Source organism: Lepidochelys kempii, chromosome 2 (genome assembly GCF_965140265.1).
Source record: "Lepidochelys kempii isolate rLepKem1 chromosome 2, rLepKem1.hap2, whole genome shotgun sequence".
In the NCBI taxonomy this organism is placed as follows: domain Eukaryota; kingdom Metazoa; phylum Chordata; order Testudines; family Cheloniidae; genus Lepidochelys; species Lepidochelys kempii.
In genome coordinates, this window is record NC_133257.1 from 226,214,806 (window position 1) to 226,241,294 (window position 26,489).

The 26,489-nt window shown below is 41.3% G+C and overlaps 1 protein-coding gene across 4 annotated transcripts in view; it reads right to left on the reverse strand.

The window, feature by feature from the left end:
- PTTG1IP2 (PTTG1IP family member 2) overlaps positions 1–18,176 on the reverse strand; it is a 58,055-nt gene extending 39,879 nt beyond the window's left edge. For all 4 annotated transcript variants that reach the window (XM_073334012.1, XM_073334011.1, XM_073334013.1 and 1 more), the window contains exons 1-3: positions 17,978–18,176; positions 12,049–12,101; positions 3,496–3,604 (exon numbers count right to left, since the gene is read on the reverse strand). In XM_073334012.1, coding sequence (XP_073190113.1) covers positions 3,496–3,604; positions 12,049–12,101; positions 17,978–18,071 — 256 coding nt within the window. In that variant the 5' untranslated portion in view covers positions 18,072–18,176. The remainder of the gene's footprint in view (positions 1–3,495; positions 3,605–12,048; positions 12,102–17,977) is intronic.
- Positions 18,177–26,489: the final 8,313 nt, after the last annotated feature.

Genomic DNA, 26,489 nt, shown 5'->3' on the forward strand with positions numbered 1-26,489 from the left:
CTTAACAATGCTTCTGACTGGCATACTTCAATATTTATGGAGACATCGGTCCATCTCAACAGTTAAGCATGACCCCCATTTTGCACTGAGAGCAGGGAGTCAACCTCCGTTTTTTATGAAAATACATATCCTCCCCAAACTTACAGCAAATACTCACTGAGTACAGAATGAGTTTTCTGAGAACTAACAAATAAATTCCAGTTTAAATTAATTTTTAGAATGGACTCCAAACAATTTAGCATCTGTGTCAGAATTTGTCTTGTCCGGATGATCTGAATATAGAAACAATACAGGATCTTAATTCTTCTCTATAGTTAAAATTCATAAAAATCTTATGAATAGATTATTTAACAAATTAGACTGTAATTAAGCTTATTAACAATTGTATCCAACTGTTATGACTAGATAGGCTATAAATAGGGTCAGTTTAACATCTCAGGTAATTTAAGAGGGGCCACTGTAACTTCAAACAAACACTGACTCAAGCAACCATCATCTTTACCCTATAACTAATCTTCATGAAACAACTTTACTGGGGTTGTAAGTAAATCAGTGGCATGAGGGAGACCGGCCACATTCCAAGAGTTCTTAATGGTAGATTTGCCCAATTGTGTCTGCTCTCTTAGGTTATGTCTATACAGGGATAAAAACCAAAAGTGTGGTCAAGCAATTGACTATACAATTTAGCAAAATGGAACAAATATCAATGTCATTCTGTGTTCCTGCATCCACCAGCTACTTTATTTGCTTATTTATCCATAAAAATACAATAAATTCAACTGATGTTGCTTTTACACTCATCTTCCTCCTTTAGCTTTGACCAACCATTTGTCAGCATGTCACGTTCCAGATATCACTGGTATCTGGGACCTATATGTTCTCCAGCTTTCCATTTTTCCACCAATACACAGCTGAACATGAAAATGCATTTCACAAGCTGCACTGTTCATTTTCAGCAACACTGAGTCAAAAATAAGTGGCTTTGCTTCATTTCATTTGCAAAAAAGACAAACAATAGCACCATCCTCAATGTGGTATTAGTTCCCTGCTATGTCTGGGACAAACTCCATGAGACCATATATTCATATGACATGCTGCAGTGTAGAACTTGTAATAACTCGAGGGGGTGGAAGCAGGGGAAGTCTTTTGGCAACTGTTCACTTATTGTGCAGAAGGTGTGCTAGTATGAAGTTTTCATCTTATGGTTAAGCTACAGTCAGTCAATCTACAAAATGAAAACCTGCCTAAAATAATTGCAAGTACTTCCCATACTAATGATATATAGAAAAGAATTTGTCTGCTCAGCACACCATGTGGCATCAGAAGTTGAACAGTGAACAGTAGTTTTCAGGAATACATAGTTTGAGTTTCTCTTTTAAAACAGAGTAAATCAAACAGTTCAAGGAACAATATTTATGAATTGTAAATCTCTCTTTAAAATCTCTATCACTACTGCTGTAAGACTAAGGCTTCCTTCATGTCTCCAATGGCAGATAAAACTTATTTTAATAAAAAATTGGATTTTTTAAATTTAAATTAAATCTATATCTTTTTTAAAAAATATACCTAGTTAAAATTAAAATTGAAATTGACAACCTATGTTAAGGCCTAAAATTACAATATATTAAAATAATTTAAATTAAATACAAAAAATAATATTAAGCAGTATGCTTGCTCCAATTTTTAAAGAAAATCAAACGACTGAAATGGAAGTCACTGGCTAAGCTAAGCACATGGAACCACAATTGGTTGAATTGCTAAACCAGCTTTCAACAGCAATAGCTTCTTCTGCAGAGAGAATATTTTCTTCATTTCAGTTTATTCAACTAGTTAAGTTGAACAACTAGTTAATTCCAAGTTAAGAAACTAACTGAATGTTGAAAAAAGCAGGAAAACTTGTTCTCCTCTTCCAGTCGACTAAAATAGAAGTGTGAGAGGATACGATCTACTAGTTCTAAAATCTTGAAGGACATGGTAACCAAAAAAATAACCAGTTAACTAATTACAGATAATACCTCATTTCTTTAGTAAATCAATTAGTTTTAAAAGGGAAAACATATATTGATAAAAAACTTTTTTTATGTATCCATCACATTTAAGGTATTATTTTTAATACAAAAATTTTAAAATGTTGTTTTTGTGCATTAATTAAATTTGAATTTCCATCCCAACAGAACTTGGCACAAATTGCAAGTAAAAAATTAGTTATCTAGTAAATAACGAACACATCATCGTTCACCATTTTCTAACAAAATATAAAATTGAAAAATTAAGAATCTGAATAAATGTAAATTAAGATATAGAACAGTTTAAATAAATGTGTGTATCGTGTATCCTCAGAGGAAAAAAAAGCACCAACTCTGGTGTGCAGGCTATATTTACCTGCGAAGCAACATGTTTTAATGGCTACCAATCAATGAGAATCAGCTATTCCTTAGGAAAATAACTTAGAAAGTACAAATGCAAAACATGACTAAACTACGTCTTAAATCAAGGTTTCCTGCTTCCTGATTTAAATCATGATTAAAATGTGACCTAAAATCAAGCCACCCTGATGTCTCCTAGTGCCCACAAGTGAGATTCTTGTTGGTCCATTTTGGCTCTGAATTCACGGCAGGGATCATCACTTCCTTTCTATTTTGTATAGCACCAATAAAGCTTCTCACAATGACAAGCCATGTGGGTTACACAGACCATAGGAGTCACAATCCTTACATTAAGAAAAGAAGTACTTGTGGCACCTTAGCGACTAACAAGGTGCCATAAGTACTCCTTTTCTTTTTGCGGACTTGTGTTACAGACTAACACGGCTGCTACTCTGAAACCAATCCTTACATTATTCATACGCAAAACTAATTTGTGAATTAAAGTTGCTAGGCTGCATAATTTGTCAACACAAACTGTAAAAAGGAAATGAGCAGTGAAGCCATGCTACTTATCAGCCCCTCTCCCCCCCCCACTTTTCTTAAAAGCCTCAATTGCATCTCTTCAGCACCCACAGCCAACACACCTCCATCCTTAGCCTGTACCACTCTCATACGCTCTTGAACTTTCCATTTGCATTCATTCTAGTGGAAGTACTGGTATAGTTCCAGTTCTCTGCTGCCATCATAGCTGTCTGTGCATGCTGAGGAGGCAGCCATGAGAGCGGCAACATACTTCTATCATGCTGACTCCCTTCACTCAAGGTGAAGAAGGGCACATACATCATCCTATCTCCTGTAGAGTTGGAAGAACAACCCCTTTAAGTGTCAAGGTGCTGATGTGCTTACTAAGGCAGAGCACCACGACTCTGTACCTCAAAAGGCTGTTCCTAAGGATCTCAGGCAGTGTACATTAGTGAATCCCACCAAAGATGCTCCTTGGGTGAAACATATTCTAAATCATAAATACATGGTAGTCAACTTAATTTTGGAACAAAAATCAATATTATCTTACTATAGCTTGAATTACAAGTAATTACATCTGTTTATTAAAATTACTATTAGTACCTACTCCAGCAAACACCCCATCGAGCATCGTAGAGTGGACACAGTGAAGATGATGGAAGAATACTTCTCACAGGATAGTCCATACAAGTGTTTTTTGTATTACACCAAAGGCACTGCATAGGAGAGAAACAAAGACATATTACAACTACTGACCATCAAACAGCTATTTACAAACAAGGGCCCCAATACAACAGTCCCTGGACAGAATATCAAATTTAAGTGAGTATGAACACTATGTCCTGTGATCTTGAAGAATGAAGCCCTACATGAATTATGGAAGCCCTAGTCGCAGTTCTACAGTTAGGGCTAAACTGAATTCATACTTAGAAAAAAAAACTTTCAAATAATGGTGTTAAATATGAAAAAAATAAGTATATCCCCCCCATAACTGTAGCACTTACTCTTCAATTACTGAATGATCTAATATTTAAGTAATCTGTCAATCTGAGTCAGAATCACAGAATTCAAGGCCAGAACAGACCACTAGAGCAGAGGTTCTCCATTCAGGTGGTCCGTGGATAGTTCCCTCTAAGGTGCGTGCCTGGGCAGCCGCACACGAGACAACAAAGGACCATCCACCTAATTCGTGGAGCTGTGCAGGGAGGGCTCCAGGAATTAGGAGCCTGGACCCTGGAGAAGACGCACATGTAAGGTGAGGTGGTGGCCTTGGGGTGAGAAAAGAGGGTGGGGGGGAATCTGGGATGTGCGGGGCTGTGGCGGCCAGAGAAAGAGGGGACTTTCCCCAGCTCCAGGGGATGGTTATCAAAAGCGCTTTACAATAGTTAGCTAACAGTACAAACAACATTTGGAAAGATCATTAAGTGGTCCTCCAAGACCCTCAGCAATTTTCAAGTGGTCTGCGGGGAAAAAAAAAAGTTTGAGAACCACTGCACTAGAGCATCTAGTCCGACCTGCTGCAAATCACAGGCTAACACCACTAGTCATACACTAAACCCAACAACAGAAATGAGACCAAACTAAATGAGACCCACAGGAGACTAGACTGGGGAAACTGATTCTTCCTAAAAGTGGTGGGGCAGAGGAAGCGGGAGGAACTGCCCCCTCCATGGCCCCATCTCTCCCCATGAGGTCCCGCCCCATGGCCAAGTTGGAAGCTAGAGCCAGCCTGGGAAGCCCGGGCCACTCCAGCTGGCCGGGGTGGGCTCCCCCAAGAGCTGCCCTTGTCCTGTGTCTCTGCCCCCTTGGCCTCCCACGCAGGACAGGTAGAGGGTACACAGCTCCCTACAGCTGCCTGCATGGTACTTACCCCGACCGGCTCCGGCTCCCAACCTAGCCGTGGGCCAGTGCTTTAGGGGCCAAAGAGCCATAGCCGGGCCATGGTAATAGCTGTCCAGCAGCTGTCCCTGGTCATAGCATCCCTTCCACGCAGAGGTGTGCATCTCCTGACTGGGAGCGTGTGAGCCATTTATACCCACTAGTGTGACCAGGGACAGCTACTGGTGAGCCTGGTGCCCGCCACCGTGGGCAGGATTGGGGCAGTACAGCCATGCCAGAAGAGCTGCCCAGGCTGGGTGCTGGCTTGTGCGAGTGGCAGCCTGACATGCTGCTGCTTTTGCTGCTGTGGTTCCTGGCCCAGTCACTGGCTATGGCCCTGCTTGTCTTGCTCGTTGTCGCTAGAGCCCTGTTACTCAGTGGACATCTGCTTTATATCCATGGACATACATTTTGTATCCATGGAGGGCTCTACCCAGAGTATTCCTGGCACCTTTTTCACTGCCACCCATGCATAATGGGTTCTTCTTTTCAATTCTCTAGATCTCTTTCCAATGGCACTAAATACTTCCAAATACATAAATTCTTTCTTATGATTCATCTTCTCTCCTGAAACTTTAATAATGAGCTCTTCTTCTACCTTCCCTACATTCACAACTTCAGTTTTTGTTAACAACTTCAAAACACAGACTCCCACTCCAATACCCTGTTTACCAATTTCTTTGCTGTCAGACAAAAGGGCCAGATCGTCAGCATGTATTAGTTTTCTGTCTCCCCACCGGCTTGGTTCTCCGACTAATTAACTCCTTAACTAAGATGAAGAGAAGTGGACTCATTGTCTCAATCCCATCACCTTAAAACTCCCCGAAATTCCATATATTGTTACCACCTGAGCTCTTGACCATCAAGACAGCTCCTCTAACATCTCCACTTCCTTACGTCCCTTTCCCTTCAATATTCCAAATACCAACTTCTGCAGAACCAACTCATACGCTTTCTCAAGATCATTAATACTGAACAGCAATTATGCCCTCCATTTATCATTCTTCCAAATGTCTGTCTCGTTGCAAATATTTTATTGTGTCTATAGTACTCCTTTCCTTTCTTAAAGCCATGTTGCACCTCTCCTATATATTCCTGCTATTATTTGTAAATACAAATACCATTAAGCTCTAATCATAATTGTATGGTTATTGAATAGTGTTGCTATGGGACACAGTTAAGGTTGTTTGGGTGCCTTAACTGTGCATTTCAATACCTTAATGTGTTTAGATTTCTCTTAAATTTAACCTCAACTCTGAATTTCCTGGGATTGGTGTAATTCCAACATGGCTATAATGTTTTTTCCTCTTAAACTAATGATTTGTACTCAGCCTTAATTCTAGTTTAATTTTTATCTGGGAATATAATATTGACACTAGTTCAGAATTCCTTCACCACACAACTGAATCAATGAAGAAATGTAGAATGGGGTTTTAATAGGAGCCCTTTCAGGACATGTTTTAATAGGACCTACTCACAGCAGAAAGAGATTTCATCTAGAAACTATTCGTGATCCAATTGTACTAACAAGAAAATAGCTCTTAGAACCAAGATCTAATTTGCAGAGTATGCTGTTTTGTTTCTCTTTACAGGAGTCATGTTAGAAAATAAAATCCTGACATCAATGAGATACTCATTCCCTTGCAGGTGGGGAAGAGCAATTCATTACTTGTAGCTTGTGGTATGCAGGCTGTTTTGGTTCAAATAATCTTTCTGAAAAAAGGGGCACTTCACTTTACAAAGAACATCTAAACAAGCAGAATGCTTTAATTTCCCCCAAAATGAATATCTTTACAGGATCAATGTTAGCTAGTTCAGCCAACACAAATGAGCACCATTTCTTATAATATGCAAGATAAACTGTATGAACATATGAAGAACAGCCAGCCTAATATCAGCTTGACTGATCATTAAAGCCACTGCTAAACTGCTGCTGGCTGTAACTAATAGCGTGGATAGATCAACTTTAGCACTTTCTGGAGACTGCCTATGTTACAAATGCATGCAGTCCCAAGGGCAGAAGATTTGGTATGTGAGAGCACAGGGTAAAATGAGAAAATTCTTTAACAGATTTATTCTTGATGTCAAATTAGGAACTGCCTTACTACAGCTATTCTTTTTACGGAAGCTACAAGACAACCAAATTTCACTGGTATTATGAAACATCTGTCTAACTTAAGTTCTCAAATTCATGACAGTCTATAACTGAAAATTGAAAATATTTAGCTGGTCTATTTAGGCAGAGATTATCATCATAGTTTGCACTGTATTCTGATAATATTTTAAGACCCAAATTTAGACTGGAATCTGTTAGTACGGACTCCAGATTTTACATGATGTCTAAGTGAGCTTGTGGCATTAGGCTGTACTCATTATCAGGATAATATCTTATTAGACTCCTGACAGAATTCATATCGCCCACATATTTCTGTGCCCTCCATGCAGAAAAATGCAAAAGAAATCTGGGGGGAGGGGAGGAGACGTGCCTCTTCCCAGGCAGCACATCTATTCCAGTGAGCCTGCAGCAGCCTAAGTGATACAAACCACTGCAAGGGGAGGGGAGCTGGACGTGTGTGCCTGCCAACAAGCGAGAGACACTCTTGGCTTGTCTACACTGGCAATTTACAGCGCTGCAACTTTCTTGCTCAGGGGTGCGAAAAAACAGAGCTGGCATCTAAACTCTCCCAGTGCTCTGCCGTGACTACACAAGCCACGTTAAAGTGCTGCTGTGATAGCAGGCCATGGTAGTGCTTTAGCGTAGACTAGCCCTTAGTCCCTCTCCCTTGCTACTGCGTCTGGGGGTGTGGAGGTTGTAGGTCTTTTTAATTATGCAGGAGGAAGGGTCCTTCCCGAGGCAGACATGTGTAGTAACATTGTTAATGTTCCTGTTTTTAGTTAACTGTTCCCATTCTCAATCAATTCTCCAAGGAGCATAAAACCTGTAAAAGTTTTAAGGCCCCTACATTGCCAGCGTGATGTAAAGCCTTATAAATGACAGTAGGGGAATCAGCTAGGAAGATCTATGTGCTTTCGCACTTTTTTCCTGTGCCAAAATGGCACAATGGGGTTAGATTACAGCTCAAGATTTATTTTACTTACCCATTAAAAAAGAGACTTTGAGGGCAAATAAAATATTTACCAAGCAGTCAATAAAAGGCCAGGACAATCAGAAGCAAACACTTCCTGAAGTACCCAGCCAGGTCCAGGACAATGATTAGCAAAACTATAACTTTCATGTGTAAAAGTCTGAGCAATTTAAAATGACATTCCAGTTTGGTTTTTTTAGCACTGTCTGGCGTTCTGTAATATAATTTAATTTAAATGAAAATCCAGGATTATAACTGGAATGCAGGGTATTAGTTACAAAGTATCTGTAACTTAAGTTTCATGTGTTTAGGAAATGCGGAATAGTTATTTTAACTTTTTTCTGTAATTAATTAAATAAATGACCAAAACAACTGAAACTGATGTGATTATATTGCATTATTTTGACAAAATATGTAGAATATTGCAGAATTTTAACTTTTTGGTGCAAAATTTTTATTTTTTTGACACAGAATCCCCCATGGAGTATTATCATCGAAGCAGAACAATTCTTAGTCTTGTGAATGCAAAAAAATGCTGCTTCCTCTATCTTCTATAATTAGAGGTACAGCATACATAGGACTAATCTCTGTCACTGAGGTAAGTCACTGCTGTTTTAAAAAGCTGGGTGTAATTTATTAGTGTCAATTTACTTTGTTTTTAGGTTTTTTATTTTTGCTAGTATGCCTGAAATTTATTTTAGTAATATAAACTTTAAGGACTAATTCTGGCCAAAACAAGGCATGAGGGGAATGGTAAAGAACAAATTAAAAAAAAAAATCTACTTTTCTTAAATATCTCGGAAAAAAATAAAAAGTTAGGCTTTTTTAAAAACAGGGAAAGAGGCAATATAGTCTCACACAAGCGAAAGAGTTTAATATGCAATGTTAAGAAGTCTTGTTTGTATTAAGTCTCTTGTTTTGGAACTTCTTGTCCCCAGTCACCATCAAGCCACCATGCATGCACACAAACAGGGAGAACAGAAGCCTCTTTTTCACTGCATTCAATGCCAGACATCCTGCAGATGGTCTATCAAGAGGTAGTGTTCAGCAGATAACATAACTGGTAATTTTATAACCACATCAAAAAGAATGCCATTAAGCTCTCTTTTCAGAAGTCAATACAGAATGTTCAGTTACAAGATTTAAGGGCTCATGCCACAATTTTTCAGATGTGATACCTAAAATAAGGCACCTGAAATCTACATTTAGGCACCTAAATAAAAGTGGCCTGATTTCTAAAATGCAGAGCACTCACAATGGAAACTGCACCTGCTCCAGAAACTCCGAAGATCAAACCACTTTTATTTAGATGCCTGAAGTTTGAACATTCTGACCTATATGGTAGGGATGGTAAAAAACTAAACCAAGCAACTAAGTCAAGCTATATTGGGTGAACTCACACCCACTGCAGTAATTACTATGGTGATGCACGTCCACACTATAATCCTTGGATCGGTGGTGAGCGTCCTCACCAGGAGCGCTTCCACTGACCTAAGAGGGGCAGTGTGGGGAGCCTAGAGCCTGGTCTCTCAGCTCCCTGCCAAGAGCCTGGCTGCCCCACAGGATCCTAGCCAGCTGGAATCCTCCCCTGCCTGACTCCACATTCCCTGCCAGCGGAAGCCACCCAGGGCTTCTTGCCCTCCCATTCCTTGCCAGGAGAAGCCACCCAGGGCTTCTCGCCCCAGGAGAGCAGGGTTCAGCTGCCTTGGTTTCTTGGCCCGCCCCTAACCAGCTCCCTGCCAGGCTACTTGCTGGGAGCGGGTGTGCCCCCCTGGCTTCTCACCCCAGCTCTCCACAGAAGTGGAAGGCAGCTACCAGCCTTTCTTGTCAATTTCCCAGCTCCTATTGTGAAACTGACAAGACAGCCAATGTACCAGATGAAGTGTCTACATAGACACTGCATCACCCTAACTACACCAACATAAACCTTATACCTCTTGTGGAGATGAAGTTATTATGTCAGTGTAGTAGGGCACTTACATCGGTGGGAGGAAGCCTGTAGTGTAGACACTGGTAGTGTAGACCAGCCCTAAGATTTAGTAGAAATTATCGTCTAGTCCCCAAATGCATATTTTCATTTTCTGCAGCCATCTATTTTACTACCAAAATAAGCAGCTGGGTATTTTTCTACTTTGACAATTAAAAAAAATCATTTCCAGTGATCTAATGCCTTTACATTGCATACATAAATGCTAATGGTTTAGTTATTTCTGCCTTTTATATTTTTCTGTGAATTGGCTCAGTCATGTGAATCGGCTCAGTCAAGTCTAAACTCATCTCTCCAAGGTCAGTCTTGATGATATTAAGGCAGTCTCACTGCATCATCCATCATTCTGTCATCAAAGAAGTATATACATCGATAGTTTGATAGATTTTGAAGATGTAACATATTTACATTTCTTCTGGTGTCTTCAGCACACACACACACACCTGTGAATTTATTTTCTTCTCAATGCACCTGAGTAGTTCTCACTTGTGTTGATGGAAAACGTGTCTGGGGTGTGTGTGTCAGGAATACACCTATTAACATGCCAACATTTTGGTACTTACAAGCAGCATCTATTCAAAGAGAAAATACTAAAAAAAGCTTCCTATACATAGCAAATAAGTGATAAGTGAATTCATCAATAGTTACAAGCTCATCCTAGATGACTCACATGTACCTTCTCCTGTCTTCTACTTCAAAGATGATGAGAACCTTTATTTATTGCTTTGCTAGACTCATGTTGAGTTAGTGGAGGACTAACAGCACACACACTGAGCAACTATTCCAGCACAGAGAGAATCAGCATATTTCATCTTATTGTTTTAAAATTTGCTGTCCCAAGGCTAATCGGGACTAAATGAAATGATCCATTACAACAAAGTAACATATGTGGGAGAACACAAGACTGTTTATCTTTTTTTAGTGAAAAGATGTTTTACAATAATTTCTACAATTTCTACTTTTTCATTAGCTGTATGAACAAATAATGCTTTATATGACGCTGGCAAATCAAGTGCCAATTCTGGCTAAAGCTGAAGCCTTTAGCTAAGAACTGACAAACTCATAGCTGGAAACCAAATCAGCTTACCTGTATGTTAGTATTGTTCAAAATAAGTATCAGTCTTATAATAATGTATTTAGTGTTTAGAGCTCTACAAAATGCTTGGAAGTTACTACATGCAGTAATCTCACTCGTAATGTCTGTTTTCCCTGCCAGAAGGAAATATATAAACTTTGCTTTATAACTTTGAAAATGTTTGCTTTGAGCTTGTGAACTCAGGCATTCCCCCGCCCATTCAAGAGGCTTATCAAGATTAAACAGGCCATTAAGGAACATTGCAACACAAGAATAGGTGAATGGCCTTATTGAATCTTGGAAATGCAACGTGTAAGGGAGCTCATCTCATGGACTGGAAGACTAAATGTAAAAGATAAAAGAGGGTCACAAGAGAATTTTCATGTCTTTGCTGTTTGCATCTCACATGGCCAGAGACTCTAAACTGAACCAAGAGATCCCTCCAGGGTTATCCCTGGATTTGCCAAAACACCTTGTGAATTGACAGATCACAACTCCTCTCACTTTTAGGATTTAGATTGCAACTCATTTGTGTGTGTACGTTTGCTTGCTTTAACCTGTAAATAACTTTCTTTTTTCCTAGTTAATAAATCTTTAGACAGTTTATTACAGGATTGGCTGCAGGCAGTGTCTTTGGTGAAAGATCTAGGGTACCAGTTGATCTGGACGTAAGTAACTGGTCTCTTAGGACTGGAAGCGACCTGAATATTTTGTGATTTTTGGTCTAAGTGACCATTTATCACTAAGTCCAGCTGGCCTATGTGGCAAGATAGACTGGAGAGCCTAAGGGGACTGTCTGTGACTCTACAATAAGACCGATATAGTGATCCAGGAGTTCACATTCGTTACTGTGTTGGTGAAATCTAATTATAAAACGTATCACCAGTTTTGGCTGTCTGCACGGCTTTTGACAGTCTGCTCCGAGGTAGGCACACAGCCGTGAGCCACTCCAGACAGCATGATACTGTCTAACGACTTATACTACTTTGCTATCTCCTTCCCCACCCTCCTCTGAGCCTGTGCGGCACAGCTACGGAGTTAGCTGTGGTAAGACATTTCAGCATCATCTCATTAAACGTAAGCATCACCAGATTCTCTGACCCCAAAATAGTGTAAAAAGATGACAAAACTTACTGAAACATTTTTTAGACATTCTTCACAGGACTTGAAGGAGAAATTAGAACATGCTAGAAAAAAAGAATTATATCAAAGTTATGAACCTTTTTTAATCAATAGTATCAAATAATACAACTTTTTAATCACAGCATGTATACACAAAAATGTAACCTCATCTATCAAATACATGCAAAGAAGGAATGGTGAGTTTGCTTCTATATTTTAAATAAAAGCTTTCATTTCCACTAGTATTTTAACAAGTAAAATGACACTGAACACTCAATTTCACCTCCACACTGTTTAGGAAAAAAACTTATGCCCATGCCTGGCTCTAATTCGCAAAAGGAAGATCAGTGAAAGAGGACTGTTCTCTCTAAAATGATTACAGAAGACTTAATCCGTGAACCGTGAGTTTTGAGCTTGCCTACATCTTTGCTGAAATTCTGTATCTCTTGCAGTTAAATTTGAAGGAAACTGAGCTCTGAAGCTTTGGAAGCAGAAGCCAAGCAATGCCTAACCTGGATTTAGTATCAAAATTTTCCTCCTTTCCATAAAATGTCTCAAGAACTTTTTAAAAAGGTTTAAAAAATAAAACCTCGTGACAGGCATTTTCTCATTCTAAGAGGAAAAAAACTTTCTGAAGACAGGAAACCAAATTACTTAGCAAAAAAATCAACGAAAACTGTTAAGGGATGTTTTAAAAGCCAAGTGATATAGGAAGATTTAATCTATATTTTAGTTAGGTTTTACAATGAAAAAAATATCTTCAAGCACAGAAAACCCATTGTTGTTCATATTGCCTAAGGATGACTACAGTTATAACTTGTAGCTATTTTTCAGTTGCAGGTAACAGGATGCAACTTGCTTGCAACTCAGAAAAAGTTTAGAGGTTAATGTTTGTGAAATGCCATCCTGACTGTCTGGTCCTTCATCCACAGCACAGATAGAATAGCTTCTTCTCACTGGCCCAATGAGGTGCCTCAGTCCTGACCTAAATGGACCACTTCTAGAGACTAAAAGATAGTTCAGTCTACTTGCCCAACCAATCCTTGATTTCCTAGCTACTCTGCCAAAAGGAGTTCCAACTGTAATTTTTTGTGTGCAAATACCTATCCACTAGAAACTGGCATGACACCATCAATTCATTTCACACAGGCCACACATAGCAAGTCATTGGATGGTAATGACTGCTAGTCAGGAATATAGTTCTACTTTTACACAACCATCCAGTAGTCATAAATAGGTAAGAAATGTTTTAAGTCTACAAAAAGAAAAGAAGTACTTGTGGCACCTTAGAGACTAACCAATTTAATAAATTGGTTAGTCTCTAAGGTGCCACAAGTACTCCTTTTCTTTTTGCGAATACAGACTAACACGGCTGTTACTCTGAAATAAGTCTACAAAAATTGTCAAAGAGCTTAGGGTTTCTTTTTCCAAAACATCTAGAAGATATTTAAACCCCTACATTTCATAATTTATTGTCCTGCTGCTTTGACATTAATTCTTAGTATAACACAAATCTGTGCTTTATTTACTAGTATATTCAGATTAATAAATTAAATTAATAAATTTTAAAACCCCTCACTGATTAGTTCACATTGTATCAAGAAGTAGCCAATACAATGAAGAAACTAATTCTAATGACAGGTTTCAGAGCAACAGCCGTGTTAGTCTGTATTCGCAAAAAGAAAAGGAGTACTTGTGGCACCTTAGAGACTAACCAATTTATTTGAGCATGAGCTTTTGTGAGCTACAGCTCACTTCATCGGATGCATCACGAAAGCTCATGCTCAAATAAATTGGCTAGTCTCTAAGGTGCCACAAGTACTCCTTTTCTAATTCTAATAGTATGGCCAGTACACCAACCTCAAGCAAAAAATGGAAATCAAAATTTAGAAAAATTCATAAAGCCTATAGCAAATATTCCTTAACTCTCCAAATGTAAGTTTTCAGTAATGTTATGCCACCTGGGCAAAAAAACATTCACAATGATCAGAGCTACAAAACTGAAGTTTCTAAATGAAGTTCAGGAAATTGGTTCATTCAGTGCACTGGTATTGTCAAAAAGGTATGAGAATACCAGGGATTTTTAAATTTTCTTTTAAACGGATGACCTTTTATAACTGAAGTCATTCAAAGCAAAAATGAAGCAAAAACCCAAAAGAGCTACGCTAAGAAAGTAAATAGGGTGCAGGACTAGTTCAACTCTGAAATTTCACAGGCTCTCAAGATTTGGCAGATAACCTAAAACCTTGCGTGCTCTTTGAAGGACTGGGGCCTGAACAACATAACCAATGATTTCTTTAGATTTATAAAAATAAACAGTACCCATATAAAAGCTCTAAATGCCAAATATTCTGATTGTGGAATTTTTAATATACACGTCAGCCAGCCTCACTCCTCTTACAAAGCAGCAGTTCACAATTTAATAAAACACCCCATTACACCAGACACCCTATTCTGTACTATCAAAATGACCATGGGGGGGGGGGAGAAGACATTTTAAAATCTTTTATTTGTTGTTGTTACAACACCTAAAATTACTGTAAGTGAAAGATAAATTAGAAAATATATTTTCTAATTTTCATTTTGTTTTACTCTGTGCACTTTATAGCACAGCTTACAGCTGTTTTCACTATTTGCTTTGCAGTCAGGTACAGCTTTCCCTTTCCTGTTTGTGTTGGTCTTTCAAACAGCAACAGGGGAGAGAGAATAAAACATTTTTAAATATAGGAAAATGCAATCAAAACCAAATATTGGTAGGCAGATTCAGAAACCATCCAGTACTTAGAAACTACTTTCAAGTCTTTTTAACATAACTGGATTTCAAGTTGATAATATATCCATAAAATTTCAAGATTCCAAGGCCTTGTCTTTACTAGGAAAAAGAGGTGTATTTTTAACACACACTAAAAATCAAAACTTCCCTTTTCTACATAGTTTTTGTATTGGGTTGGCTATTTCAGGTAGGCAAGTGATTTTTTTTAACCCCAATAGTTATAACAGTTGTATCAGTATAAAGATGCCTGATAACTAGTGGTAAATAATGAAGGTATCAAGTCCTTGATTCAGAATGATCTGGATTGCTTGATAAATTGGGTGCAAGCAAACAATATGCATTTTAATATGGCTAAATGTAGATGTATACATGCACAAAGAATATAGTCCACACTCACAGGAAGGGGGACTCTATTCTGGGAAGAAGTGACTGAAAAAGATTCAGAGGTTGTGGTGAATAATCAGCTGAACATGCACTCCCATTGTGATGCTGTGGCCAAGTGAGTTAATGTGATCCTGGGATGCATAAACAGGGGACTCTTGAGTAGTAGAGAGGATATTTGGTACAATGTGATCACTGCTGGAATATTGTGTCTAGTTATGGTGCGCACAGTTCAGGAAGGATGTTGATAAATTGGAGAAGGTTTAGAGAAGAGCCATGACAATGACTGAGGGATTAGAAAAAATGCCTTGTAGTCAGAGACTCAAAGAACTCAATCTATTTATTTTAGACAAGAGAAGTGACTTGATTACAATCTACAAGTATCTACATGGGGAACAAATATTTAATACTGTGCTGTTCAATCTAGCAGAGAAAGGAATAACAAAGGAAGTTGAAACTAGACAAATTCAGACAGGAAACAAGGTGTCAATTTTTAACAGTGTGAGTAATTAACCACTGAGACAATTTACCATGGATCACGGTGGATTCTCCATATACTGACAATTTTCAAAACAGGCTGTTTTTCCTGAAAGATATGCTCTAGGAATTATTTTGGAGAAGTTCTACAGCCTGTTATACCAGAGGTCAGACTAAATGATAACCATGAACCCTTCTGGCCTTGGAATCTATGAATCTCACACAGGATTAAGCTACCATGATATTAAACATCCTTATACCACTGTAACTGCATCCACACTAGTGGGTTGTACCACCTAACTATACCAACACAGTTAAAGCTGTATAATTTTTGTACATAGAAAAGCTGTAAGATTTTAACGTGTGTTAAAAATACACTTTTCCCCCTCACCTAGATATGGCCTAAAAGGAGATGAAGAGCTGAATGTAGGAAGTACACAATTCCCACAGTGCAAGTAATCAATGTTTAGAGTCAGATTTGCATTCTCAGAGCACACTATTTTACAGAGGTGTTAGCTGCTCTGGCTCTTGGTGGTTCATCCCATATTTTAGTAGCAGAATAAAAAAAAAGTCCACTTTTGTCACAATACATTGAGCAGCTGGTGGGGGGGGAGGAAGAGAGGAAATTTAATATTCCTTTTCACGGAGAAATCTTTGTGGAAGACAGCTGGTCTGCTCAAATTGAATCCTGAGTATTCATTACAATGTACTTCTCACAATCTACTTTAATGAAAGCCAACCATATTAAAACATTTTCTTGTAACACCTGTCAATAACTATTAAAGTTGGAAGATATTTTTACCAAGAGCCTTCAATGGCCTGGCACAGTTCTGGTGCCCAGAGGATAACTAGTATGGCAGTAGTCCATCAATCTAGAATACCTCAACCATTCCTCATTACAAAACCCACCCCTCATGTATGAGACAACACACAGAGGATGTATTCTCTCCTCTTCAAACCTTTTGAAAACCCTGCTGTTCTACCAACCTGACCAGTACTAAACCAAGAATGAACGGCATGAGGATTTTAGCTAAAATATAGACATTTGTGACTCCACCACTAATCTCTTCGAGGCAGTCATTTTATTTGTCCAGCATACTTTCTCTGGAGCATAGCCCCATCCCACAATAATAGTGCTGTACAAAGAGCTGAGTCCTGCAGACTGAGGCTTGCTCTAAGCAACAGAGTCAGATCGATGTAAGACCTACAAAATTAAGTTGACCGGAGTTAGGTCAACCTACAGCCACCATAGTAATTACTGTGGTGGTTCATGTTCACACTACATGCCCTCTGTCAGTGGTGCCAGATATCAGAGAGTTAGCTGTGTTAGTCTGTACCCACAAAAATAACAAGGAGTCCGGTGGCACCTTAAAGACTAAACAGATTTATTTGGGCATAAGCTTTCGTGGGTAAAAAAAACCCCACTTCTTCAGATGCATCTGCATTCAGTGGTGCGCACCCTAACCAGGAGTGCTTCCACCAACTTAACTGTGACAGGTACGGACAGGTGGAGTCCTCCCTGCTCTGGGCCTGTCAGCCCTGCCATGAGCTCATAGCTGGAGGTCCCCCCACTCCAACGGGCTGACAGTCCAAGCCAGTGCCAAATGCACCCATGTAAATTTCGAGAGCAGAGCTCATCAGCCGGGAGAGGGGAGGGAGCTCCAGCTGTGAGCTAATTTAGGTCAATTTAAATTTTGTAGTGTAGAGAAGGTGTGAAGCTATCCGATGTGAAACCCTGGCCTCGCAGTTACTGCAGAAAGAACTAAAAAAAAAAAAAAGGACAACCCAGTTCCTGTTTCTCCGTTAGGCTCTTGTCGGGAGCCTCACCCCGGGTGAGTCACAGCTGGCCCGTCTTGGGGAAAAACTCTGCCCCTAGGGTGTTTTAGGGCAGGTCTACACATTCACTAGAAATTTACACGGGGGGCAGTGGGGTCTCGTTTTTTCGCCCTGTTCCCATTACCCTGCCTATGCAGCACCCCAGGCGGGCTGGAGAGAGGCCCCGCTACTGAGGGCGGGAAACCGGCCTGCCCTACACGCACCAAGGCACGTGCTACCCGGGGGGGCAGCCAACCTCTGTGTCCCCCCCCCGGAGCCCAACCGCACTGCAGTGGCGCCCCCCCGGAGCCCAACCGCACCGCACCGGCGCCCCCCCCCAGCCCCGGAGCCGGGCGCCAGCAGCCCCCAGAATCTAACTGCGCGGCGCCCCCCGGCCCGGGCCCCCTCACACCCCTCAAGCCGGGGAGCCCCCAAGCCCGGCCACGGGCTCCGCTCCGCGCAGCTCCCTTGCTGTCCGGCCCCGCCCCTCCTCACCCGGTACAGTCGGGTCTCCCGGGCCCCTTCCCGACCCCGGGCGGATGAGGACCAGGCCGGGCAGCCAGAGCGCGCAGAGCCGCACGGCGTCCATCCCTGCCGGGCCGAGCGCTCCGCTGACCGCGGGGCCGCGGCGCACTCGCCGCCTTCTTCCAGGGCGTGCCGGGAACCGCAGCCCCGAGCGCCGCCTCCCGCGCAGGCGCACTGCCAGCCGCGGAGCCGGGCTGTGCCGGGTCCAGCGGCCTCTAGCGGCGGCCAGCGGCTCTGCTGCTGTCGCCACCCGGCGGTTCCTGCTCGACAAGAGCCCGTGGCTTGCCCGGCTGCTCCAAACGCATGGCAGGCTGGCTCCCGGGGGCTGACTGGGAAGCAGCGGAGCGCCAGCTCTGTCCTCGTTTCCCTCCCCTTCTGCCCCGTGGTGTGTCTCCCTCTGATGTCTTTCCCTGCCCTAGGAGGCTCAGTCTGTCTTTCCCTCCTCTTTGCCCATAGTCCCCTCTTCTCCTCCTCCTCGCCTTCATGGTGTGGCCTCTCCTGGCCCCTTTGGGCTTCCTTTTGCTTCCACAGTTACCTGGAGTTAGTACCCTCAAGTGACTGCTCTGGCGCTAGCCTAGCTCCAGTGAGAGTGAACACAGGCTTCCAAACAGCCCTGGAGTTACACAGAGTGACTGGCTTAGCAGAGCGATGGCTCCGGCAGAGTGACCCCATTAGCTGGTGATTTGTTGTAACTGGAACTGTTGCATCCGCACTACATTACTCTAGCATCAGCATCACTCGAACTTCAGCCCCATGCCCCGTGAAGGGCCAACTAGCTTGAGTTTAAAGCACCACTTTACTTGAGCTAGACATTTTTGTGTGTGGACTGTGGACAGAAGTCGAGTTGGGGTAACACTAAGGCCTTGTCTACGCTGCCACTTTGCTGCGCTGAAACTTTCCCGCTGAGGGGTGTGAAAAAACACCCCCCAAGCGATGCAAGTTTCAGCGCTGTAAAGCGGCAGTGTAGAGAGTGCTACAGCGCTGGGAACCACGCTCACAGTGCTGGGAGCTACACCCCTCGTGGGGTGGGGTTTTTTACAGCACTGGTGACGCGACGACACAGCCACTTTAAAGCACCGCCACGGCAGCAGCTTGGTAGTGAAGACTTACCCTAATTGGGCTGGAAAGACACATCCTTTGTTGGACTGGAGAAAGAGTCTGAGGGTGCTCCCACTGCAAAAGGCTGGTTTGTGAGGCTACCTACTTAGCTGTCCCTCTCATCCATTTCTCTGCAGGGAGGCACTCCCAGTTTGCAGGCCATAAGAGTACTGAAGGCAACAGAGATTGGCAGCAGCTACCTCTAAAGCATCCCAGATTTTACCAATCTGAAATCCCAGCTACCCTGGGACACATGACCAGAAACCAATGATTGTGCTGGGAATTTTGTGGGTTTTTTTGGCAAATATGACTTGACTTGGGTGCAACTAAGAACAGGTTCATCAGAACATACAAAATGTGACAAAGTTTTGTCATCAGAGCCAGTTTTGGGGATTGTATGGAACCTGTAGCTAATTGGCTCCCACGTTTTAGAAGACAGCCCTAAAAATAACATAAGACAGTTGCCTGAGTGCATTAGCTCGCGCTCTGACTATTCTTAGGCAGAATTAAAGAGCGAAGATTAGGCTTTGTCTACATTGGCATTTCAGGGGTGTTAAATGAATGCCAAAAGTTTTACCAACAAGAAGCACCGGTGTGAACACTGCTTTGTCAGCAGGAGCGCTCTCCTGCCAAAGAAGCTGCTGCTGCCGCTCATGGGGGATGGAAGTTTTTTGTTAGCAGAAGAGCTCTCTACTAGTCAGCTCTGGTAAAACACCCAGCAGCTTGGCCTTCTGGCTTTTCAGATTAACACTTGGGCGGGGCAGTAGGGAAGAGAAGGCAAGGGAAGGAGTGTTGCCAATTTTTGTAATTTTTTATTGAGTCTTGTAATATTTGGTAGTTTTCTTAAAGCCCCAACTGCTGGAATCAAGTGATTACATGAGAATCCCAGCTTTCATTTAAATAAAAAAAATTCTAGTTGTCATGGTGGTGGAGAAAAGCTTGAAAACATGAAGTGAGTGCACCCCAAAAGCTCAAAAACCAGAAGACAAATAAAAAGGACCCAAGACTTAAAAAAAACCACTTGTCTTTTTTTGTGGCCTAACTCATGAATTCTGAATGCTCAAGTTGGCAAAATATTATTATTATAGACCCCATTGTGGTTGGCACTGTACAAACACAGAACAAAGAGAGATTTGCTGTCACCACTGCAACACTTCCCAGCTACATGGAAGGGGGGGTGAGGAGAAGGAGAAGATGTACAGTTCACCTTCCTTATCATGAGGAATGAAATGAAAGAAATAGGATGTGAGAAAGGTGGGGAAAGACGTAGGCCCAGATCCTCAAAGGTGTTTAGGCCACAGAGACCAAGATGGGAAAGGAGCAGGAATAACTTCACGAGGCTTTAAAAAACCTGAAGTCCACTATATGTCACATATTGCTTTAGTTAAAAGTAAAGCACAAGGTTTTATAAGGTCTGTACAAATGGATCTTAACTCTTGAATCACTTGGAACGTGTTCTTGGAAATTTCTCAAAGCTTGCATCCAGTAGCTAGAGTTTCCATGACCTGTATTGAATTATGTCTGAAGCAGAACAGGAGCCAACTAGCTAATTCTTACATGTTGCGTTTCAAATTACAACTTGATTACAATTCTTTCTCCTGAATTGCTTGTAGTTCATTAGTCCTCAAGAAAATGGCTTTCAAATGGGGCAACAAGTTATGACAGAGGCGGAAGACTTGAAATAAGAGAATTGCTTGAAAGTTATATGGAAATAGTGTAATCATTTGGCTCTTCTAATCTATCATTTATTCCACTGAGAGGCAAAATGTAAATATAATTTATGAACAGCTACTGTAATTCTGTTACAATAGCCATAGCTATAATAACGAGTCATCTTTTTTTTTTCTGATTGGGTAACCACTACCTCAACTGTTATAAATCCTGGGTAAAATAGAACGAAGAGATATGATCCCTTCCAACGAAACACGGTTTGGAATCAGCAAAAGGTTGAAGAAGAGGATAAGCTGAATACCAAACAACCCTCTCCTGTTAAAAAACCATTCATCAGAAAATGTTCAGGTTTTTAACCAGATCTAGTTTAGTATCTCTCATAATTTCCTTGTTAAATACAAGTAATTACAAGTAATATGATTTTTATAATGGTCAGCCCTGTAAACTCAGCCTGTGCTCTGAGAGTTAAGGGGAAATGTTTCCATTTTTCTGCATTACCATCAGTAATAAGGTTCTAAAGGTCAAGTTATGCCCTTAGTTATGCAGCCTTGTTATTTTCAAATTGATGCCTTTAGTGCCTTTAGCAAACAGGGAAAGATTAAGAATGAGCTCTCAAAACTGGATACTCTCAAAAAAACCCAACCTTAGACACAAACTTCCTCGTGGCTGGACTTCACTAAAACTAGACAAGCCATTTACAACACATACGTTTCTTCTCTACAAAAGAAAAAGGACGCTAAATTATCTAAACTACTGCATGCCACAAGGGGCCAAAGCAATGGTTCCCTTAACCCACCCAGCAATATTGTTAATCTATCCAACTATACTCTTAACCCAGCAGAAGAATCTGTCCTATCTCGGGGCCTCTCCTTCTGCCCTCCACCCCCACGAACATGATACAGTTCTGTGGTGACCTAGAATCCTATTTTCGACGTCTCCGACTCAAGGAATATTTCCAACACACCTCTGAACAACATACTAATCCACAGAGACCTTCCTACCAACACTACAAAAAGAAGGATTCTAGGTGGACTCCTCCTGAAGGTCGAAACAGCAGACTGGACTTCTACATAGAGTGCTTCCGCCGATGTGCACGGGCTGAAATTGTGGAAAAGCAGCATCACTTGCCCCATAACCTCAGCTGTGCAGAACACAATGCCATCTACAGCCTCAGAAACAACTCTGACATGATAATCAAAAAGGCTGACAAAGGAGGTGCTGTTGTCATCATGAATAGGTCAGAATATGAACAAGAGGCTGCTCAGCAGCTCTCCAACACCACTTTCTACAAGCCATTACCCTCTGATCCCACTGAGGGTTACCAAAAGAAACTACAGCATTTGCTCAAGAAACTCCCTGAAAAAGCACAAGAACAAATCCTCACAGACACACCCCTGGAACCCCGACCTGGGGTATTCTATCTGCTACCCAAGATCCATAAACTACAATCCATCGGTGATATTCCTGAAAACACCATCCTGGCTACTATGGATGTAGAAGCCCTCTACACCAACATTCCACACAAAGATAGACTACAAGCCATCAGGAACACTATCCCCGATAATGTCACGGCAAACCTGGTGGCTGAACTTTGTGACTTCGTCCTCACCCATAACTATTTCACATTTGGGGGAAATGTATACCTTCAAATCAGCGGCACTGCTATGGGTACCCGCATGGCCCCACAGTACGCCAACATTTTTATGACTGACTTAGAACAACGCTTCCTCAGCTCTCGTCCCCTAATGCCCCTACTCTACTTGCGCTATATTGATGACATCTTCATCATCTGGACCCATGGAAAAGAAGCCCTTGAGGAATTCCACCATGATTTTAACAATTTCCATCCCACCATCAACCTCAGCCTGGACCAATCCACACAAGAGATCCACTTCCTGGACACTACAGTGCTAATAAGCGATGGTCACATAAACACCACCCTATACCAGAAACCTACTGACCGCTATTCCTACCTACATGCCTCCAGCTTTCACCCAGACCACACCACACAATCCATTGTCTACAGCCAAGCTCTATGATACAACCGCATTTGCTCCAACCCCTCAGACAGAGACAAACACCTACAAGATCTCTATCAAGCATTCTTACAACTATAATACCCACCTGCTGAAGTGAAGAAACAGATTGACAGAGCCAGAAAAGTACCCAGAAGTCATCTACTACAGGACAGGCCCAACAAAGAAAATAACAGAACGCCACTAGCCGTCACCTTCAGCCCCCAACTAAAACCTCTCCAATGCATTATCAAGGATCTACAACCTATCCTGAAGGACGACCCGTCACTCTCACAAATCTTAGCCCCCCAACCTGAAGCAAATACTCACCAGCAACCACACACCACACAACAGAACCTCTAACCCAGGACCCTATCCTTGCAACAAAGCCCGTTGCCAACTGTGCCCACATATCTATTCAGGGGACACCATCACAGGGCCTAATCACATCAGCTACACTATCAGAGGCTCGTTCACCTGCACATCTACCAATGTGATATATGCCATCATGTGCCAGCAATGCCCCTCTGCCATGTACATTGGTCAAACTGGACAGTCTCTACGTAAAAGAATAAATGGACACAAATCAGATGTCAAGAATTATAACATTCATAAACCAGTCGGAGAACACTTCAATCTCTCTGGACACTCGATTTCTGATCTCAAAGTGACTATCCTTCAACAAAAAAACTTTGAAAACAGATTCCAACGAGAGACTGCTGAATTGGAATTAATTTGCAAATTGGATACAATTTAACTTAGGCTTGAATAGAGACTGGGAGTGGTTGAGTCATTATACTAAGTGAAACGATTTCCCCTTGTTTATTCCCCCCCCCCCCCACTGTTCCTCAGACGTTCTTGTTAACTCCTGGAAATGTGCTGGAAATGGCCCACCTTGATTATCACTTCAAAAGGATTTCTCTCCCCCCACCCCACTCTCCTGCTGGTAATAGCTCATCTTAAGTGATCACTCTCCTTACAATGTACATTTTTTCATGGTCTGTGTGTATATATAAAATCTCCTCACTGTACTTTCCATTTTATGCATCCGATGAAGTGAGTTGTAGCTCACGAAAGCTTATGCTCAAATAAATTGGTTAGTCTCTAAGGTGCCACAAGTACTCCTTTTCTTTTTGCGAATACAGACTAACACGGATGCTACTCTGAAACCTTTAGCGATAGTGTGTAACCTCATCACCTTCAGTAGCTTTCCTCTGGTGTAACTGATTGGACCTTTAGTAAACAATTCAGTTAATAACACACTAAATTGATTAGAATCCAGGTTACTCTTCTTTGTCTCTTTGTTGTTGTTACTATACTGGTTCTGCAGGGCTCACAGGACTGTGTTTGTTTTTTTTTAACCCAAACACCCTTTTCTGGTACAGTGTCAATTCAGCAAGGTACTTAAGTTTGTGCCTAACTTAAGCCTATGAGTAGCCTCACTGAAATCAATAGGTCTACTAACATGCTTAAGTATCTTGCTGATTTGGGGCCTTTTGTCAGCAGATCTGATTACATACACACAAGGAGCAGATCTGCTGAGTAAGCAGGTGCAGTTTTAACGTGGTAATTTTTAACAGTGAATCTTAAAACATCCCTGTGTGGCTGAGAAGTACTAATAACCTCATTTTACAAACAGGGAAACTGTAGCATGGAGTTTATGTGGTTCCCAGGGTCACTCAGAAGGTCTCTGGCAGAACAGAGATTAGAACCCAAAGCTCCTGATTCCCATTCTGCTGCCTTACCATAACAACCAGCTTTCCACAAGGACTCTTGATTTTAACATGTTTATTGGGGATCCAAATAATTTGAGGTGGGCATGACATTCCAGGGTGCAATCCAGATCAGTGAGGGGCATGTCACCCCTGCTCTACAAGCTGGGGTGCCTCACAATGCTTTGCTGCTGTAGCTTCTAACCTGGGCTCCTCACAAACAGCCAAAGAGCATGCAGATCACACCCTGAGTGTCTGTGTACAGCTACAGCCCTGGTCCAGCAACTCTGACCCCAGCAGCCTGTCAACAACACACCGGCCACACACTGGCTTCTAGCAGCCTTGGTTACTACCTGCAGGTTGACCCCAACACACTCCTAGTCCTGGATTTCCCCCCCAAAATGTGTGTTCTGCACTGTCCAGCCCTCTTCTGGACAGTCAAGATATATTAGGTACATTGTCCTTCTAAAGGGATCAACATACAACATTGCGATACCTTAAATAGAGTTACCCAGACAATTCACAGCACTAGATTAGTTTTAATTAAAGAATAAAACCAGTTTATTTAACTACAAGGAGATAGGTTTTAAGTGAGTACAAGTATAGGGCATTAAAGTCAGAAGTGTTTACAAGAGAAATAAAGATAAAACACATCCTAGTACTAAAAATTAACAAACTAGACTTGGTTCAAGGTGAAATCCCTTACTGCATGTTTCAAGTAACATTGCTGACTGAGCTCTCAGGCGAGGATCTGGTGCCAAAATCCAACAACTGTTTCTTTTGACGAGAGATGGATGGGGAGAGATACCTTGAGTGTTTTTGCCCCTCACTTTTATAGTTAGGTCACCCTTTAGAAATGCATTTTCCTGAGGGTAACCCCTACATAAAGTTAATTACTGCTGTGAGGACAGAGACAAAAAGTCTGGCAGTGAAAAAGGTTCCACGCTGTTGTTTCCTAGATGCAGATCTGTTTTTTCCTGCCCTGCTTCTGTGCCAAAGAATGGCCACGTGGTGGGTGATTGCCCATCAACTTTGAGAAACAAGTTTACTCACTCCCCAGACTTGTCTAATAAGCACACTTATGTCATGATTTCATCTTAAATTCATAACTTTACATGTAAAGTTGCTACATACATTTCATCATGATATTATTGACCAGTGAGTTATTCAGATGATACCTCATAAGACATGTTTTGTACAAAGATTATTACAATAGTGTGTAGGGTGTGAATACAGAGGTACATTCCATCACAGTGGTCATCTGGATATTCCGAACGATATACTAATCCCCAATCTTGCAAAGGTTTACATTTGGGAGCAGTCCAATTCAGCATGTGTTTGCAGGATCACGATACTGGAATGTAACGAGGAGTTAATATAATTAATCTTATTAAAGTATTTACAATTTTCCCATGAATTTACTGGGACAAATTCATCCCTCCTATAATCACTGAAGTCAAACAAGAGATGAATTTGCCCCATTGTATTCACAATAGGTTAGTTAGAATCTGTTGAGTAAATATGATTTTTAAAATGTACCTATATGAATATTTATACAGTGATCCTGGAGCCATATAGGCAGATAAAAATAATGCATTTTTTTGCCTCATCAGCAAGATGGTGTGCTTCACAGGCTTAGGAACACTTTTGACCGCTAGCTGTTACAATTCCTGTCACACGTACAAGGCATGGTAAGAACTTTCTACGGGATCTAAAGAAAGTGCTTAGTAGTGAAATAAAAGGTACAGGTCAGTTACAACTGCCAAGTGCATTGTTCAACAGAATGGTTCATTGTATTGAATTTCAACTCTCAATTACATTACAGTATACTGTGGTGAGATTTATGGTTATAATAACATAACTTAAAATGACAAGCCAAGTGCTTTAAAACTCATGTTTCAGTTAAAATTGGCAGCATATAAATAGCTGCTACTATTTAGTCCTCTCTAATATTTCAAATACAGGATGATAATGGATTTTCTGATA